Below are 18,016 nucleotides of genomic sequence, written 5' to 3'. Positions count from 1 at the left end.
CATTAGCACAGTTGTAGCTAAATAAACATACTAAAGGGAGATTTTTGTTTAGGTTTAAACTATTTTTATTTGTGTGATTCGCAAGATTAGCTTTTCTTACTATGACAGAAGTTTTGCTGTCAGTCTTCCAATATTTCTAAATCCTTTATACTCTTCCAGGTAATGGTTTAAAGTTCAAAAGAATAAAATAAAACTTGTATTATCCAGCCTTCCTGTTGCTGCAGAAGATGCTTGTTTGTAATGTAGCAGTTTTTCATGTCATAAACTATTTGGTGGGCGAATCCTCCGCCAGTATCTGCTGCAAGAGTGAAACTGAAATCAGCTCCAGCTGTTTAAAGCCATCTTGGCGTCTTCTGTTGTTTTTCCAGACCAACATCCCGTTCCTCCAGAATGTCCTGTCCAACAACCAGTTCCTGCACTCCACCGTGGACACCCAGTTCATCGACGAGAACCCAGAACTGTTCAACCTCAAACCCACTCAGAACCGAGCCCAGAAGCTGCTGCACTACCTCGGTCAGTGTGATAATCGCCTCCTGATCAAACCAGGACATCACAGTCTTCCTGATCGGGATTGTGCGCTTGCTGTGTAGTTCATGCGGTCAAACTGCAGAGCGACGGCGGGTTTCTGTAAGCACAAATTGAAGGTTAATAACTCGCTGTGCGTCTGGAACAAAGCCATCGGTTGGTGATTGCTTCTGTGACTTCAGAGTTGTGAAATATATTAACGTTCAAGAGCTAAAGGCATGATTTCTTTTCAGACTCGTAGATGAGAGATTTTCATATTTTCTAAGCAAAAAGTAAGACCTGATTTACAAAAACAAATCAATGGTATAAATAAATGCCTTGCAGCAAGCCTTGGGTCGTGAGAGAATTCAATATTTGTGCTGAATACTTCAAACCTACAAAAGGAAAGAGAAATGGTAATGTTATTTGTTTCTGTGCTTTGTGTTGCCGTGCATTTGACACGTTTCACTTATTTTGGTGTCCAGGTCATGTGATGGTTAATGGACCGACCACACCTATTCCAGTCAAGGCGAAGCCCTCCTCCACCGACCCGGTCGTCCCGTCCGTCACCATGGGTACGTCGGTCACATCTCCCCTAATGACGATGTATAGTTAATGAAATATATTTATAACGTGCCGCAACGCAAGACGGTGTCACTGAATCATAAACAATGGCTTCGCAGTGAATCATCCCTGTTGAATTATTTACATTTTCTCTGCGGAAGAAAAGAAAGATGTGCTGGAAGAGAGGGAGCGAGGGGGTTTCGCTCTCCAGAGGCCACCAGAGCTAAAAATTTAAACACTTGTAGATCTACGTTGGAGGAAAAGCACCCACCAAAAGACAAATGGGTTTGTCGAGCCGTCCGATAGCTGCAGGCGGAGAGGCGCCTTCCTGAACAGCCCGGTTCGCTCTCTGGGAGGGGAAGGGTTTCAGCCCTCAGTGCTCCGCTGAGCAGTGATCACAGCTCTTTGTTCGCCAAGGCAGAAGTTCTCCACTTTCCTTCCTCCTCTGCACAGCTGACATCTTGGAGGGGAAGAGACGGCGAGCTTGCTGCGCTCTTTGAGCTACTTAAAAACTCTGGAGTGCAGCGCTGAGGGTTTTCTTCCCTCCTTCTCAAAGCCAACCACAAAATCTTTTATTATGCCACAGTTGTGCAATGTTCATTGTGGAGACATTGACTATTCTTTTAGTGGTTTAATCAATGTTTGTGCAAGGTCTTCCAGAGTTTGTTCTTTTGTATAAATATTAACACAAAGAAAAATACCTGCTGTAAAAATCAGTAAAAAGAAATGCAGTAAAGATCTGATGCAACACCTGAACTGATCTAAAGTATTGGGAAAAAATTATATTTGATTTCTTTTAAGTAAATACCAAATGGCCCATTTTGAATTTGGTGAAATAAACAGAACCATAGTTTGGAGTTTAGGTCTTTTACATACTTTTAAGTTTTCATTTTAAGTCTCCACTGGAACCTCAGAGTTGTGTATGCCTGCATTTGTGTTATTACAACCACATAACACAATCTGCTGTAATATTTTCTAAATTTCCACACATGTTGGGGGTATTGAGACACTTTATATGTATCTATAGGATTGCAAAGTCAGGCTTTGTGTTTGCTAGAAGTTGCATATATATTCAAAAAGGTTGAGAAAAGTAAACATCTCAGAGGTCACCATTTTCATTAAAGGAAGTTGAAAACTTATGTTGACATTTATTATTTTTTGTTTACTTGTTAGCTGTTAATGGCATTAACCTTTTCATGCATGAATTATGATCCTTTAAGTCTTTTTTCCAAAGTATTTTTAATTTACAAAATTTACAAAATTTAGTAAAAAGATCATTAGTAGTTTTAGTCTTTAAGGGTTACTTGATCTCGCAATATTATTTTCTTTTACCTGCAAGAGTAGAAGGAGGGCCTCGATATACCTGAGTTGATTTTCCCTCTGCCGCCATATTGGATTTAACAAACCATTTCTTGCAGTTCCAGTGGATGGCCAGTAGTTGGCAGTGTTGTACGATGCATTAGTGTCCACTTCAGTGGTTTGTGTTCATTTATAGCACAAAAATCCACAAGAAAATGGCTTTTAGATGGCTGTTAGCTGCAGTGGAAGGATTTTAATATCCAATTAGCATCACTAACTGTAACAGCAGCTGCATTTTCTAGATGTTGCATAAATAAAAGACTATGTTTAAAAAAAATACCAAAAAGATGAGTTTACAGTTTGGATTACGTTTTTAAAACTCCTTAAAAACCCTTATTTGTGGTTACCAAATGTTTCACTGCTGGGTTTGGTAACCGTCTAGAGTTCAACCTCGTCTCGTTCAGCAGGTTGACAACACGTCAAAAGGCTACATATTGCATGATGTTAAGTTTTAAAGCTCCAAAGACTACAATAAAACAATCTTTATTTATTTTGGTTTGCTGCAGTTTACAAGTCAGGTACACAACAGAGTGACGGGTTGATGAGAGAGATGCATTTTTCTCTACGCCTCTAAAGGCGTCCATATTCAGGAAACTGAAAGGAAGGACCTTTGGGATTTCTCACCTGGATATTGATGCTGTTTTCTGTCTTTTTGGTCCCTGAGAGAAAAATTGTTCAAGCAAGGAAACCAACAAACTGTTTTTCTTAAAAACAAGCATTATTGTTATTTTTTTTTCCCCTCATTATTTTACAATATGACTCAACAGAAGTGTTTTTGTTGCTGTTGGCACATGCAGCAAGTCCTTGTGGACCCTGGCGGACCGGTACAGATGATGAAATTTCCATCTTAAAGACTTTGTGGTTGTTTGTTGGACTTAAACTGGCTTATCAAAAAGAAATCCTTTGAATGGGTCAAGGCACTGCTGAAATCCTCCAAAAAATCTCTTAAGAAAACATGAAGAAGTCTTTAAAGTTTGTCTCAAGTTCCAGATTGTCGCATTTAGTTGTGATATTTTCAGCATTCGTTGGGCTTTATTTTGTCCTGCAGTTTGAAATAAATTCAAGCATCTGCCCGTTTGGTGGACGTCTGCATCGACACGCACCATAATCATGAACTGACTGATTGTATCTGACATCTAAAAACACGCTCAGTGGACGAGACGGGATCGTTTCCCATGTTTGTGTTTCCGCTGGGTGTTTTTCTCTCATCTTGGACATGCAGATTATTTCTGGTGTTTAAAGCATTTATTGCCCGTCTCACTTGTTGCATGAAACACACACACACACAGGAACAAATTAAAGACACTCGAGGTGTAATGGATACAGTATGAACAAACAGGACGTCGTCAGCGTTGTGCACAAACCCCCCACTCACCTACTGTAAGCAGCTGATGAGGCAGCGGTATGCAGCACAGGCGGCGCTCACAGGCGTACCTAAAGCCTGGTAATGAGATTTGTAATGTGCTTATATCCCTTCTTTCATTTGACGGAGGGATTGGGAGAAGAGAGGGATTAGGCCTGTATTATCACACTCTGTCTAGAGAGGCGTGGAGGGAGGGAAGGACAGGGACATGGAAGGAGAAATGGACTATCAGACGGCAGCGTTTAATCTGTGGAGAAAAATGGTCCAGTGGAGCTGGAATGGATCAATTCACCAAGAGATGTGCGGTGAAATTGTTTTCATGTCGACAGTTTATCATGTTACAACCATAACTTTCTGTTTTATTTTTTTTTTTTTTTAAATGTGCGTAACTGAGTCGGTAGTTTCTAGAACCACCTTTCATTGCAATTACTTAGATTTTTGGAGGCACATCTCTTCTAGCTTTCATGTCTAGAGACTTTGCAAAAAGCTCAAACTTTGACCAGATAATTTCTCAGCAAATCTGAATTTTCAAGCTTTGCGACAGATTTTCAATTGGTTTTAGATCTGAACTTTGACTAGGCCAATCTAGCACATTGAAAAACATTGATGTAAGCCACTCCATTGCCTCGGTCTCGAGTGTTTTCCTCCATTGTTTTTCTGTATTTAGCTCCATCCACTCTGACCAACTTACTTGCCATTGCTGATAAAACGTACGCCCACAGCATAAAGCTGCCACCGCCATGTTTCAGACATTGTCTTGTCTGATCAGAGCTCATTCTTTGTTTGCTGTTTACACTTTATAAAAACCTAAAAATGAAATTAGACTACAGTCAAAACATAAATGGCAAATGAAAAACATGAGAGAAAAATCTAACAATTATCAAAAACATATGACAGTACTTGTCAAAATAAAGCATAAGTGGAAAAACGTATCATGACATAAACATTTTATGTAATTTTATTTTAATGTTTATTGTTTTTATTGTTTTTTTGTTTTTGTTTTAAAGATAATAAATTCTGGTAGTTTCCCGTTTTATCCACAGTTTTCGCTCCGCCTCGTTTATTACTATGCGGCTACTCAACAGGTCGTTGCTAGGTAACGATAGAATGAGGGAGTTGCTAGGTAACCAAAGAGTGAGTTGCTAGGTAACCAAAGAGTGAGTGAGTCAGTTGATTCCACTAAACGTGCTTCGCTGTCTTTGATAGGCTGAGCAGCTAAACCTTTTCCTCTGCCTACATCTCCCAGAATGCTGTGCTGTTCAGATGTATTATCTATTGATATTGATTGGGATATGTATTATTGATTTATTGATACGCCTGCGTAAGCTGAAGGATAAGCCATAGAATAAAACCTGAAAGCTTCTGTTTTACAGCTAACAATGAATTAATTTGTAGTTTTTGTTAGACAATCACATGCCTTACTATTTCTGATTTATCTGTTTTAACATTTTCCTCTTTGGATTAAGTGTTAAACCGAGTCTCTGTCAGCATAACTTTCAACCTGTGAATGTTTTCTTCAGTGCTACCGGTGCAACCTGGCCTGTTTAAATTTAAGCCTTAAGCAAGCAGGCGAACTCTAAGCAGCTGCAAATTCGCTTTTACCTTGGGCTTGGATTAACGTTTGGGAAAAAATATATCATGCCTTCAAAAATAGAGATCGGGGATAAATTACAAGAAACACCTTTATCCCTTTGAGAAGATTAGGAATGATGACTTCAGTGCTACGTTTTCCTTACAGATCTTGTTTAATACTCAACGTTCATTTCATTCGAAGCAGGATTTGTGATCTGAAACGTTCCCTCGGTAGCTTGATGACTTGAGGTTTATAGATGTTGTTCCTGCACACCACCTTTGAATTATTGTCGGGGTTTATTTAATGGAGAGCATCTCCAGGTTAATCACCAGAGGTCTTGAAGCCAACTTTGGCAAAAACTGACTAATAAAAATGAACCACTGCTTTCCTCGCCTGCTATTTAATGCACCGTTTCCATTTTTACGAAGGTGCAGATTGAATTAACCTATTTTTCTGGTTATCTGCGGCTTTGTAGTTCTGGATCCTTTTTTTTTCTGCTTTCTTCAAACACTTGCTTTGGCTTTGTGCTGCTTTTTTTATTTATTTTCTTCAGTCCAAACATTGTCGGTAAATCTTAAAAAGGAGTCGGTTTCAGGCTTTGCTTTCTGAAATCTAAGTCTACTGATTCATACTCACTTTAGTTGTTTTTTTCCTCTCTTCCGCACCTCCCATTGCGGGAAAAGGTTTTCCCCAGGTCAGCTCTAGCAGCTAAGGAGAATTATTTAATATATTTGGTAATACAGCGCCCCTGTGTAGCTTATTTTGACAAACTATCTCAATGTATCTGACTTTAGCAAAGCATTAGTTACCGTATTTTTCGGACTATAAGCCGCCGCTTTTTCCCCAGCTTTGAACCATGCGGCTTATTGCCTGGTGCCGCTTTTCTGTGGATTTTTCTTCAACCACCAGGGGGCGCTTTTGCATGAAGTGACTCATTGGAAGTCAAAATTGGAAATCAAAGAAGAAAGTGCTAATTTTCGGCACATGCTAGCAGCAGGCACGACGGAGAAATTTCTTCAAACTCATATGATGCACCTTTTAAGTTGAAGGCATCGATCTGGCAGTACAGGAGGGAAACAGAGCCGCTGCACGTAAACTCAGCGGTATGACTTATATATGTACGTTTCCAGGGTTTTTTTTTTATTGTAGCTGCAGCTTATAGTATTGTGCGCTCTATAGTCCGGAAAATATGCTACCCAAAATGCGCTCAAATTCAAAGAGACGTCATTCATTAGGAGTTATTGTCACTCCAAATGCTCCAGAATGCGTGAGGTCTGTGTTTTCTTTTCTCTGGGCGTTGTGGAGCAGTAGACAGGTGAGGAATGTCAGGAAGTGAAATGAGTGCAGAGCAACAGAGGGAGTGAGAGTCGAAGAGGCTTTCAATGGAAATGAGACGAGATGTTTGTGTGCAAGTGGGTCAGTTGTCATGCACAGCGACCTTGTGGGACTTGTTTCTTTTCACTATGTGTTGTATTTTGTTTAATGCAACATATAAATTCACTCCATTACTGATGTTTTCTGGGATGCTGTCAAATATAGAGATCATTGTATGCGAAGGCACTGCAGTCCCAGAGCATATGAACCCTTTTCTTCTTTATTGCGCCGAGACAGAAGTGCCATGCAGACACGAGTGGTGACACAGAACGAAATTACATGAATGAGAATTAATCAATGTACCTGCACGTTTCCTCCAAGGACACTTGTATTCTTGATGGGTTCGCCTGTTTCTATTAGCAGCAGGACAGCTTCAGAGCTCACCAAACCTGTCAGTGGGCTTGTTTTCAGAGAGAACGTAAAAGACAAAACCAGTCTATGTGCACCGTAACGATACCGCTTATCGGTTCCGGTAACGTGTGACGTATTTCCAAGATAATGTATTGTTACACTCCCCCTGTCACCTTGATTGAGAAAATGTCCAAGATGGCGTCAGAAGCACTGAAAAATATGGATCTATTTCACAAAGTTGCAACACGTTCAGAAATTTAATAACAATAAAAGGGAGAAATACTGCCAACATCCTAAAACAGTTGACAGTTAACAGTCACATAGAAAAGCAGCGGATTTATATGAATGTAAAGTGCTTGATATGTTGCTTAGCAACTCCGTTGACTCTCGAGGGGGGGAGAGCTTATGTTACGCAACGCGTTTCGCGCATCTGGTTTACGTTCAAAGTCAATGTGGAGGCACATTTCGTGTCTAGCTTGGCGCGATTTGAAGCGTTTGGAGTGTTTGAGAATTTGAGGCGCTAAGCGTCTGACAAATAGACCGGAAACGGGAAATGACAGCTGGAGCGATTTTGACGCCCTCGACGAGCCTCCACATAGATTTTGAATGTAAACCTGATGCGTGAAACGTCAGATGTGCGTAATGGATTTGGTGTGAACGCACCATTGGAGCTCAGAGTTTATCTCCAATTTCAATGAGAACTGATATGACAATCGATAAGGAATTGAATCAGTTGATTAAGTCCTATCACTTCCCATCTCTAGCTGTTTGGACGCATCACCACTTCTGCTGCATCTTACAGGAGAAACAGATCCGTATCCTGACTTCAGCTTTGAGATGCAGGCGTGTTGGTGATGTCTGCTGTTTGTTTTAAAAGCTGAACTGTAATGAACTGGAAATGTTGGGATTTCTCACGGGAACTCAAGTGAAGTTTTTGTTTCCCTCTGCAGAAGCTTTTAGCTGTTCAGCGTCGTATGCGAGCGTTGGAAGCTCGCTAGAAATGGTCGGTCAGCGTTCAACGATTCCCATCCCGGCTTTCCTCAGGGAACGGATCCTGGTTTTTTCATAATGGATGGGATGTGGTTCACTTCTTGTATCCATTTTCTATACATCGCTTTAAAACAAACACAAAGAAAAACATCTGTATTTACTGGTATTTCTGGTATCCAGATGATGAAATTTATTCATTTGGTGTTCCTGCAGCTTTATGGTGATGCTTGAATCCCACAGTAAAAAAAGAGAAACATGAGTTTTATCAGGTGGAAATTTGTTTTGGTTGTTTTACTGTGGGGAAAAAATTACTACATAATTGACGGTGTTGACCTGAATGTTTGGTGAGCAACGCTATGCTAAATGTGAGCAACATTTAGCCCCCGGTATCTGGAGGTAAATTTAAATTTGTTCTATCCCAAATATTTAGTCCTTTATATGCTTCTTAACGTTGAAACTTAACGTTTACATAAAGTGTATAAGAAGACGTATCGCTTTTTTTTTTTTTTGTTGCTGTTTTTTCAGATTAAACGTTTTCTATTTTAGGTCAGTTGGGATAACCAGTATTTGTATTTGGAAAATAAAACATTTAATAGACTTGATGTGGGTCAAATATTTATGATGGTCACTGCAAAACATTGACTTAACTCTCTTTAAACCACTATGTAGCTAATTAGATGATGTTTGTGATCAAACTCAGGGAATATGGGCTTTCCAAAATAGTTGAAACAACACAGAATCAAAATCTGTAGCTTTCAAAAAATCCCAGAGGGAACAAAATTGAAGAATCAATCCTGGCTGGTTTGATTTGTTTGAATGTTGAATATTTCTCACTGAAAAACGCCAATACTGGTTGATATGAAGATATTTAGGATTATATTACCTGCTGAAAGTGAAAAATCTCCTCAAGCCTGAATCGACCATTATTATGTTGTTTTAAATAATAATTTGTGTTGGATAGTTCTCAAAACTGTGATTAATTAGAAATTATATAAAAAAAAATAATGTTAAAAGCTCAGATTTAGTGCCGTTACATCTTAAAGTTACTGGCGTTTCCAGATGTATAAAATCTAAAGGAACACATTCGTGTGAAAGAATAATGAGTGGAAACCAGTTTTCTGAAACATTTGTCAGTTTCTGATGTTTCTGAGCTGAGGTGCAGAGAGAATTACCGTCAGAAGCAGCTCGGTTCTTCTAAGATTTGCAGGAATCAGTCGTGACGGATGTGATCCATCTTGCGAGCCTTTAGACTTTCTGCTTGAGGCCTAAACACAAAAGGTCCGACTTATCACCTTCCTAGTGAGTGAGTCACTGCTGGGCTTCAGGGGCTCAAATGAACAACAATACTCCATCACACACAGCCCACCGCTGCTCGAGCAGAAATAGGTTTCAGGGAAAATGGCATTTATGCATGCACCATTTTAAATTAGGATTTAATGACATGAATATCTGCGCTCTGTTTAAATGTTTAATTCTGGAGTAATTGCACTGCATATATTCAATTTGTCAGATTAGAGGAACATTTTGGAAATAATTTTTAAGGAAGTGTTAAACATGCTTTTTATTGAGTGAATATTTCTGTATTTAAATGTTTTTAAATTTTTATTGGACTGTAATTTTCTAATCTTAAAAACAGTGTCATTTGGTTTTAGTCAGAAAATTATAACAGAAATGAAGGCTAGAAAACATCAATGTGTAAATAATCTACATATGTTTCCTGTATTGAGCACAGTTACTGAAATAAATTAACTTTTCAACACTATTCTAAAATAGAATAACTGTTTCTTTATGTATCCATGTACAGAAATGTCTGAGATTTCTTTAAATTAAATCTGGGTACAAAGGCAACAACACAACACAACAAAAAGAAAAAAAAAAAAACAGTTACATCTATTTAAAAAAATACTACAAAAGCTATTCAACACAATAAAGCTAAGTACAGAAAAAAATCAATGTTTTGTTTCGTTAAAATGAACCTAAACTGCTCTGGAAGTTTGATATTTTTCTGTTAAAATTAACTACTTCTTTCTCCACATTCTTACTCAAAATGAGGAATTTGTGAGAAATACATTTTAATGTGTTGGACTTCTTTAGAAACTTAAATAACTTTTCCTCCCAGATGAAATTTGATCAACTAACTGTTCTGTAGTAACTGAAGACAGTTTGTGTCCCAACACCACTTGATTTCATTTACCAAAGAAACGGCAGTAAATAAAACGGCTGTTGCTTTGATTTAGTAATTTGGTCTGAAATTCAGGAGTCCAGAGTTTCAGACTCTGGAGACGGGAAGGAACAATATAACTGTTGTAATTTATTGACTTGCAGCTGTGCATAAAGTGTGATCCTGGCACAGACACTGGCAGCTAGATTTATTAGTTGGCAGCAATAAATTATGATTCAAACGTAACTGCGGAACAATATATTCCTCTATATAGATTTTGTCGGTACGTTTAAATCCATAAATGAAGTTAAGAGACCAGTTTGTCTGATTTTACTCTTTATAGGCATGTTTGAGTAAAATAAACATTGTTTTTTTATTCTATGAACTACTGACTGAACTACTGCAGAAAATGAGAAGCGATCTAAATAACGAAAAAGCTGCAGCGCTTCCAGACCTCAAATAATGTGAAGAAAACAATTTCATATTAAATTAAAAACAACAATGCTAATGTTTTAACTCAGGAAGAGTTCAGAAATCAACATTTGGTGGAATAACCAGGAGGTTTTCAGTGCAGCGGGATCTTAGTTTTTCATTTTTTCCTTCAAATATACAAATTTTAAGAACTAAAATCTTCATTTTGTGAGAGAGTTGCAGTGCGCTTTGGCAGCAGCGTAGTTCGCTTATTCCCTGTGCCTTTTCTACGCCAATGGATCTATTGGTGAAGAATAAACTGGATTCATTTCTATTGATTTTGGATCAACTTTTGATTCTAGAACTGCCAGTGAAATGGACCAGTTCCTAAACTGCCTTAAGATATATATGTATGTATACATATATATATATGTAGTAATTTGGCTGCATTTTAATGAACGGTATTGAATTACCATGAAGAAAATCACAAAGGAAAGCGGATTTATCAGTCACTTTGTTCAGCAGATGGCAGGATGAGCTGTTCTTTTAAACTCTTCTAAGGAATTGCTGCGGGCTTCTGCATCCGTCTGTCGGGTCGCCTTAGCAGATCTGCAGGGTGGAGACGGAGACTCCAGCCCTGTGAGGAATGTCAAGGACGGAGGGATGGAATGACATTGGAAAGACGGAGCAGAGAAAATGACGTGCGGAGAGAGCGGGTAGGAAGGAAGTGTGAGGTTTTCAGAGTAAATTAGACTGTGTTTATATGTAAGTGGGTCAGTTGGAAAGAGCAGCATCCACATGGGACTTGTATCTTTTTTGCTTCTTTTGTTCTTGGCTCTGTTTGAGGACAAAAGCACTGAAATGTTGACTGTTTTCCAGGAAACCTTCACATTCAGAGGACATTGTAAACTCTGTAGTCCCTGGTCATTGCCTCTCTGTCATAGACCACTCTGGTAGCAAAAAGCAGTTTAGCTAAAAATACTCAAAATTGACGAGCAGAGCTTTGGCTCTGAAACATGTATTGTTTGCTGCCATCTTTGTTTAACAGATCTTAATGGGTTTGCATGTGTGTGAGCTTCAGTTCTCATGTCTGAAGCTCATGTTTTATGTGGGTAAATATACTACGCTACGCTCATTTACAGTGAAGATGATTTGTTTTCCCTGACAGACAGGTGGAGGACATCTAAACAGGCAGCCATCACCTCATTAGCTGCTGTAATTGATTGATGATAGAGCTCACCATAGAAAAGCCAAATTCAGATTCTAGGAAGGTAACGCGTCAGCTTAGGATTTAATTACATGGTAGAAAAGAATCAAATTAAAGGGCAGCCATCTTGATGTGCAGTCAAAAACAAAGGTATTTTACATCATTTTAGAGCTGAATAAATGTTGAACACCACTGGACAGAAATGAACTGATATGTAGTTTAGCTTACAGACAATGTAAGGTGCTACTTTGCTAATTTTAGATCTGTGTTGCTAACGTTCCTAACCCTCACCCATTTATTTAGGTTTATAAATGAGCATCTAAGAGCTTAAATATAAAATTAGTTTCACTAACGTGTAGGGATTTGATACTTAGTGAATCTCTAAGCCTTGTCAAAATGCTAACTGCTATCCATTAGCAGTTAGCATGACTTTGTCTGGCTAAATAAGCTTCAGATACCGTCCCAACACTTTAAAATAGATTTTCTTCAAGAATTTGGTACATTAAAAACAAAAGGTAAAAGAAAAGTAATACGTTTGACAGAATTGCAGTATGTCTGTAGGCTACATGGTGACTGGCTAACTACTATTGGCATCGTTTTATTGGTTCCCTGTTTGTATCTAAAACAGTTAAGCAGATTACACTGCTTTCAGATTATTTAATCTCAATAATTAAAAACATTGTTCTGTGGATATTTTGGGGGGTTAATGCCATCAACATGATGCTAAAGTTAGCATATGGCTCACAGTTTTTTGTTTATTGTTGTTTTCTTGCTGCTAAATGTGAATTAGGCACTCAGTGTATTTTCTCTGAGGATTTCAGTGCTGGTTTTGCTATTAGGACTGTCTTGTTTGAAAACTGCAAGTCTAAGAGAAGTCAAACTATATTCTGCATGTTCTTAAAATTCATACAAAATTATTTAAATAAAGAACCTGAGTGAAGCATGTTGATCCTCTCCTGTATGCCACATTTTCAGCTAACACCTTTATGGGAGAGGTTTTCTCTTGCTCCTCTTGATCTGCAGTCCTTTAGATATATTTCCCTTCCCCAGCACACCTGAGTCAAATTAATGCAATAATCCTTCAGTATTCTATATAACGTGACCATTTATTTAAGTCAGGAAACACTTTGACAGTGAATCCTGAGGACCGTGATTGAAAGCTGCTGCTCTATGGGATTAACCTCGATGCTAAAATACAGTTTTCAGTCTTTTTATGCCTCAACGATTCATGGGTCAGAGTTAAGTGGCCTAACTAACAGCTTTTCATCAACACGACTCTTCTCTGCGCGAAGAGTAAAATCCGGCTTCCCACCGGGGAAGATTGAGCATTTGTAGATGCATGAAGTGTGTGTTTACACTGGAACCAACTCCTTTTCACCTGGAACGTATATAGTAGCACATTTGGTCACTTTCTGTTCTCCACTTCATCACACGAGTCACTGAAACCAATCTGAATGTAGTTATAATTGGTAAGTCATGTGCCTCAAGCTTATGGTTGATTAAAATATGGAGAAAAAAACGTAGCAATGTTGGTTTATTTTTAAGGTGAAACAGTTGGAATCATAATTATGCTCCATTACTTTGTCATTATCAGCTTGATACTCTAAAACTAAATATGCACAGACAGTTCAAATAAATCTGAGTGTTTTATTCTGATTTTACATGTAAGGATTTATAAAATCACTCCCACTAGTCTTTATGTAGGTTGTTAGATATTTCACTCGGTGTATCATTAAATTATTTAACAGTGCCCGTTTGTAAACGGATCGTTCTTTCTGTTTCCTGCCTTGTTCACCTCGGTCCTTCCCTCGCTTCGTTCCGTTTCCCTCTCAGGCGACCCGCCTGTGGGTTTCCGCGACGTCCTGCTGCGCGACGGCCCCGAGGGATTCGCCAAGGCGGTGCGGGCTCACCAGGGTCTGCTGCTAATGGACACCACGTTCAGGGACGCCCACCAGTCGCTCCTGGCGACGAGGGTTCGCACTCACGACCTCAAGAAGATCTCCCCGTTCGTCAGCCACAACTTCAGCAACCTGTTCAGCCTGGAGAACTGGGGAGGTGAGTCGCTTCTGCTACATGCACATGTGGACGTCAAACTTACTGCTGCAACATTTAAACTCCTTTGTGAAAACTTCTTGTTACATCAGGTTATTGCAAATGTAAGGATCAAAATGCGTTTTATTTTTCAAACACATCTTGTGTTTTCCAGCCACAAAGAATCATTTCATAGCACAATTAACTACGTTACCTTCGGTTGTTCTAAAAATGCTGCATATATCAAATTTGATTTAAGTGTTTTGACTTTGTAGTTTATCTTCTTTAAATTGGGAGTTTCTCTGTTTAAAAACTCCTGCGCTTTCTGAAGCCTTGCCTTCAGGAAGTCATCACAACTTCTCTCCTGTATTAACATCGTTTTTACCTGCAGAATGAGCTCAGCAGATGCACAGTTCGATCAGGTGTTTGCTAATTGCTGCTGGCTAGTCTGAAGGAGTGGAGTGGGGGAGTCACTAAGTTTCTGTGAGGCCGAAGCTTAGAAACATGGAGCTGCATTTCAAAGGTGGCTCTTGGTCCACCCAGGCATTTTGAACAGCTGAGTGGTTGCCATGGAGATTTCTCAAAGAAAAAAAACAATTTTTCTGAAAAGCAATTTAAACAGAGCGATATACAGTACTAAGCAGATCAAACATTACATTAATAAAGAAATGTAACAAAATCAATAAAAACAGTTTTCTGTATGAACTCACAAACTACTGCAGGTTTGAACAAAATGCTCCACCATTAGTCCTCCAACGGGATAAAGTAACATCTTGGTCAACAGCATCTAATGATGCCATTAGGCCTAAAAGTATCCAGAATCAATCGCTAACATCGTTAAAAACCTTCAAGCGTTGCTGATTCAGCACCAAGTAGACGTTTAAAGGCAGACTGGAAAACTTCCAAAATCCCATTTCTGCTCATAGTCGTTTTGTTTTTTTTACCAAATACAAATATTTTTGTATTGCAAAAATATGTTTTTGAAAGGAAACAATCATTTCTAGTGTCTTTGGGAGAAGAAGCTGCTTTAAATCCAACAGAAAATGAATATTTTGCATCAAAATCACATCCCTAAACACGAGTTGCTCAAATATAAAAGAACTAATGATCACAATTGTTGTTAAAGTATGATTAAAATAAACTTTAATTATCATTATTATAGTCATTGCATTGACCATGCATGGGACTAAGCATGGTCCCAAAGCGACTTTTACGTCACTTTGGGACATAAAAGCGATGTAAAAGCGGCTGCAGAAGAACTGCAGCTCTTTGTTTTTGTTATAGTTTGGAGCCAATTTCTAAACTGGAGCTTTTATTGCTTTACTCGAGTCAGACTGCATCAAGCTACATACTTACAGCTCGAAAACATCGAAGTTGTTCCTTTTTATGCACTTAATGATCATAAAAATACAATTTTCAGTTTGTGAAATGACGATCCCCTTTTGGAACCAAAAATCGACCAGTTTTGGCCTCTGGTCGATTAATCTGAGCTGCAACCTACCGAGTCTGTTCAGATTATTTTTCTAGTAAAGTAAAATTGAAACAGGAAGTAAGAAAAACATTTCAGAAAATTAGGAAAACAATGGATCTGTTCCAGGTTTCACTGATTTAAGTGCAGCTGTTATTTTACACAAAACTGTGAAATTCTCGTCACTGAAAAGCTTCTTTAGTTTTATTCTTTCAACCCAACACACAGAAAAGTCTTTTCAGTGAGTTTCCACAAAGAAAATGATTATACCTTTCCCCTGCCTTTAGTCATCGCAGAAATTCACTTGTCAATGAAACTTCACAAGGCATGAACAATCCAATCATGTCTGAGCAGAAGATGCAATTACTCTGAAATTGGACAGAAAGAAAACGTGTGCATCAGGTTTGAGCGCCTTTCTTTATAACATGAATTTGGGTTGCTTTGAGCAGGTTTGGGGGAAAAAAAGGGCCGTTTCTCCTGTTTGAACCCACGAACACTTGGGACAAGTTTCCAGATTGAAACATTTAATGTGCAGTAAAAAACTCAGAGGAATTTCTCTTTTATTGTTTCTAAGGCTTTAAGGGAAATGAAAGCGAAGCAACAACCTTTGTTGGTTTGGCTTTTTATTTCAGTGCTTGACTCAATGTTGGAAAAAACAAAAGATCTTAAAATGCTTGGGATTTAATTTTGCTTTTGGCAGCAGATCATAAAGCACCACTTAGAGCACATGTGTCAAACTCGAGGCCCGTGGGCCAAATCTGGCCCGCCGTAGCTTTTTATGTGGCCCTCTATATTCTAGACTAACAGTGTGCTTAAATATTATTTTATTGGTCAAATCAATGCAGTTTTTATCCGTTTACTGCCAAATTACATCAACCAGTCCCTCCAGTTTCTTGAGAATTATGGTGGAAATTCTCTAAAAATCCACAAATCCACACACTGCTTTTTGTGCATAATTGGGAGTTTATTGCAGATTTTTCTCAAAAACTTTCTTACACTACTAGACAGCTGCGTCAGTCTTAATTATAGTCCATGATCTGTACAGAGAGTAATAAAAAAATAGCATTTACCAACATAAATAAGCGCAAATATCTCCAAATTAGTACCACAAATATTTTGATTTTTATTGCAAAAGATCACAAAATAATTGTAAACCTCTGGACTGAAAAGAAGTTCAATATTATTGAACTTTAAGAATTGTTTAATATATTAACAGTTTGTGAACAGGTTTTATCAATACATTCTGGCTCAACCGGCCCTTTATTTGACCCAAAATGAAAATGAGTTTGACGTCCCTGACTATGTCAGAAGGCAGTTTCACTGCAGTAACTAGGATATTAAAGACATAATCATATTTTTGGAGTTAAATTTGACTTAAATTCATCAATTTTCTTACAAGACTCACCTAAAAATTATGATTTTAATTCACTTTAGCTTTGGAAAAGCAGTGAGAATAAAACAAATGTTTGAGTGAGTGCTGAGACTGTTAACATCAGTGGAAAATAGCTGAATATGCATCAGGAGAGCCTCACTGTTGTGCATCTCATTACATTTAGTAAACCAGTCCTGAACGGTGGGATTGCTTTGATTAAGGTGGATGAACACCTTTTACATTCTTCCTCATCTTGCATCAGAGACCGCATTAAGATGTAGATTCCCATTATTTTGAATCAAGGTGTAACACAACCTGACTGGGAGGATCCTGGATGTGCTTTGTCTCTGGGTTTAAGCTCAGCAGGACGGAGCGATCGCTGAGCCTTTTAAAGGCAGCGCTAAATCTCCCTCTGACCGCAGCACAGTCAGCGGGTTTACTTCACTGATAACAGCCGTTTAGCAGGTTTTTTTACCCCCTCTAATGTTTTTATCTCAGCCTTCGTTGCGATTCAAACAAGAAGTCACTGGAGATGAGTAAACCTTGTAGATTTTTTTAATGTTTGGATTGGATTTTTTTTCCACCAGCCTCACTTTAGGCTTTTACTGCTGCTGAAAAACTGAATTTCAATACTAGATGGATATTACTTTGACAACTTTCACTTAGAGTGGTGCAGCTCTTCTTTTCCCATCGTACTGAAAATGTTGAGTGATGTGAATTACTCCTGAAGCAGTCTCTTCATTGTCTTCTGCTTATCAGACATTCAGCAGCAGTAGAAACGCTTAGAGGAGCGGAAACCCAGAACATCGTCTTCTCAGCAACATATAACGTCAATCTATCATTTTAGGGCATATAACGTGTAAAAGGTAGTTTTCACACCTCAGTCTGGTAGATTTGGTTTGATTGGGGACCAAAATTGCAACATTTGTTAGATTTTCATCTGGTGCGGTTTATATTCACACTGCAGTGAGTTAAATAAACCAAACCCACTGAGCAACCTGTTCCCCTCCTCGCCTGTGGTGGCGCTGCATCAAGAACCACTGAAGAAGACATGACCACAACTCCCGTCTTCACCAAATAAACAAAAATTGAATGGCATCAGATTTCAGTGGTTGTAGGATTTCTTTTTTGTTGGTGTCAAAAGACTACAAGCCATTTCTCCCGCTAGTTCTTGACTGAAACGTTTGTTTTAATTGTGTTTACCCAGAATGCCCTGTGCTATAGTCCACTTCTGGCTTTTAGAGTCCATTTGGCATTCAAATATGCATTCAAACGGCACTAGAGTTCA

The 18,016-nt window shown here is 38.6% G+C and overlaps 1 protein-coding gene across 1 annotated transcript in view; it reads left to right on the top strand.

The window, feature by feature from the left end:
* Positions 1-212: 212 nt before the first annotated feature.
* Positions 213-18,016, top strand: part of pcxb (pyruvate carboxylase b) — a 74,920-nt gene continuing 57,116 nt past the window's right edge. Inside the window, exons 1-3 of the mRNA XM_016665164.1 lie at positions 213-513; positions 990-1,079; positions 13,691-13,912. Coding sequence (XP_016520650.1) covers positions 228-513; positions 990-1,079; positions 13,691-13,912 — 598 coding nt within the window. The 5' untranslated portion in view covers positions 213-227. The remainder of the gene's footprint in view (positions 514-989; positions 1,080-13,690; positions 13,913-18,016) is intronic.

The sequence above is a fragment of the Poecilia formosa genome, unplaced genomic scaffold (assembly GCF_000485575.1).
Source record: "Poecilia formosa unplaced genomic scaffold, Poecilia_formosa-5.1.2 Scaffold551, whole genome shotgun sequence".
In the NCBI taxonomy this organism is placed as follows: Eukaryota; Metazoa; Chordata; class Actinopteri; order Cyprinodontiformes; family Poeciliidae; genus Poecilia; species Poecilia formosa.
Note: the sequence above shows the minus strand (reverse complement) of the source record. Positions and strands in the feature narration are given on the sequence as shown.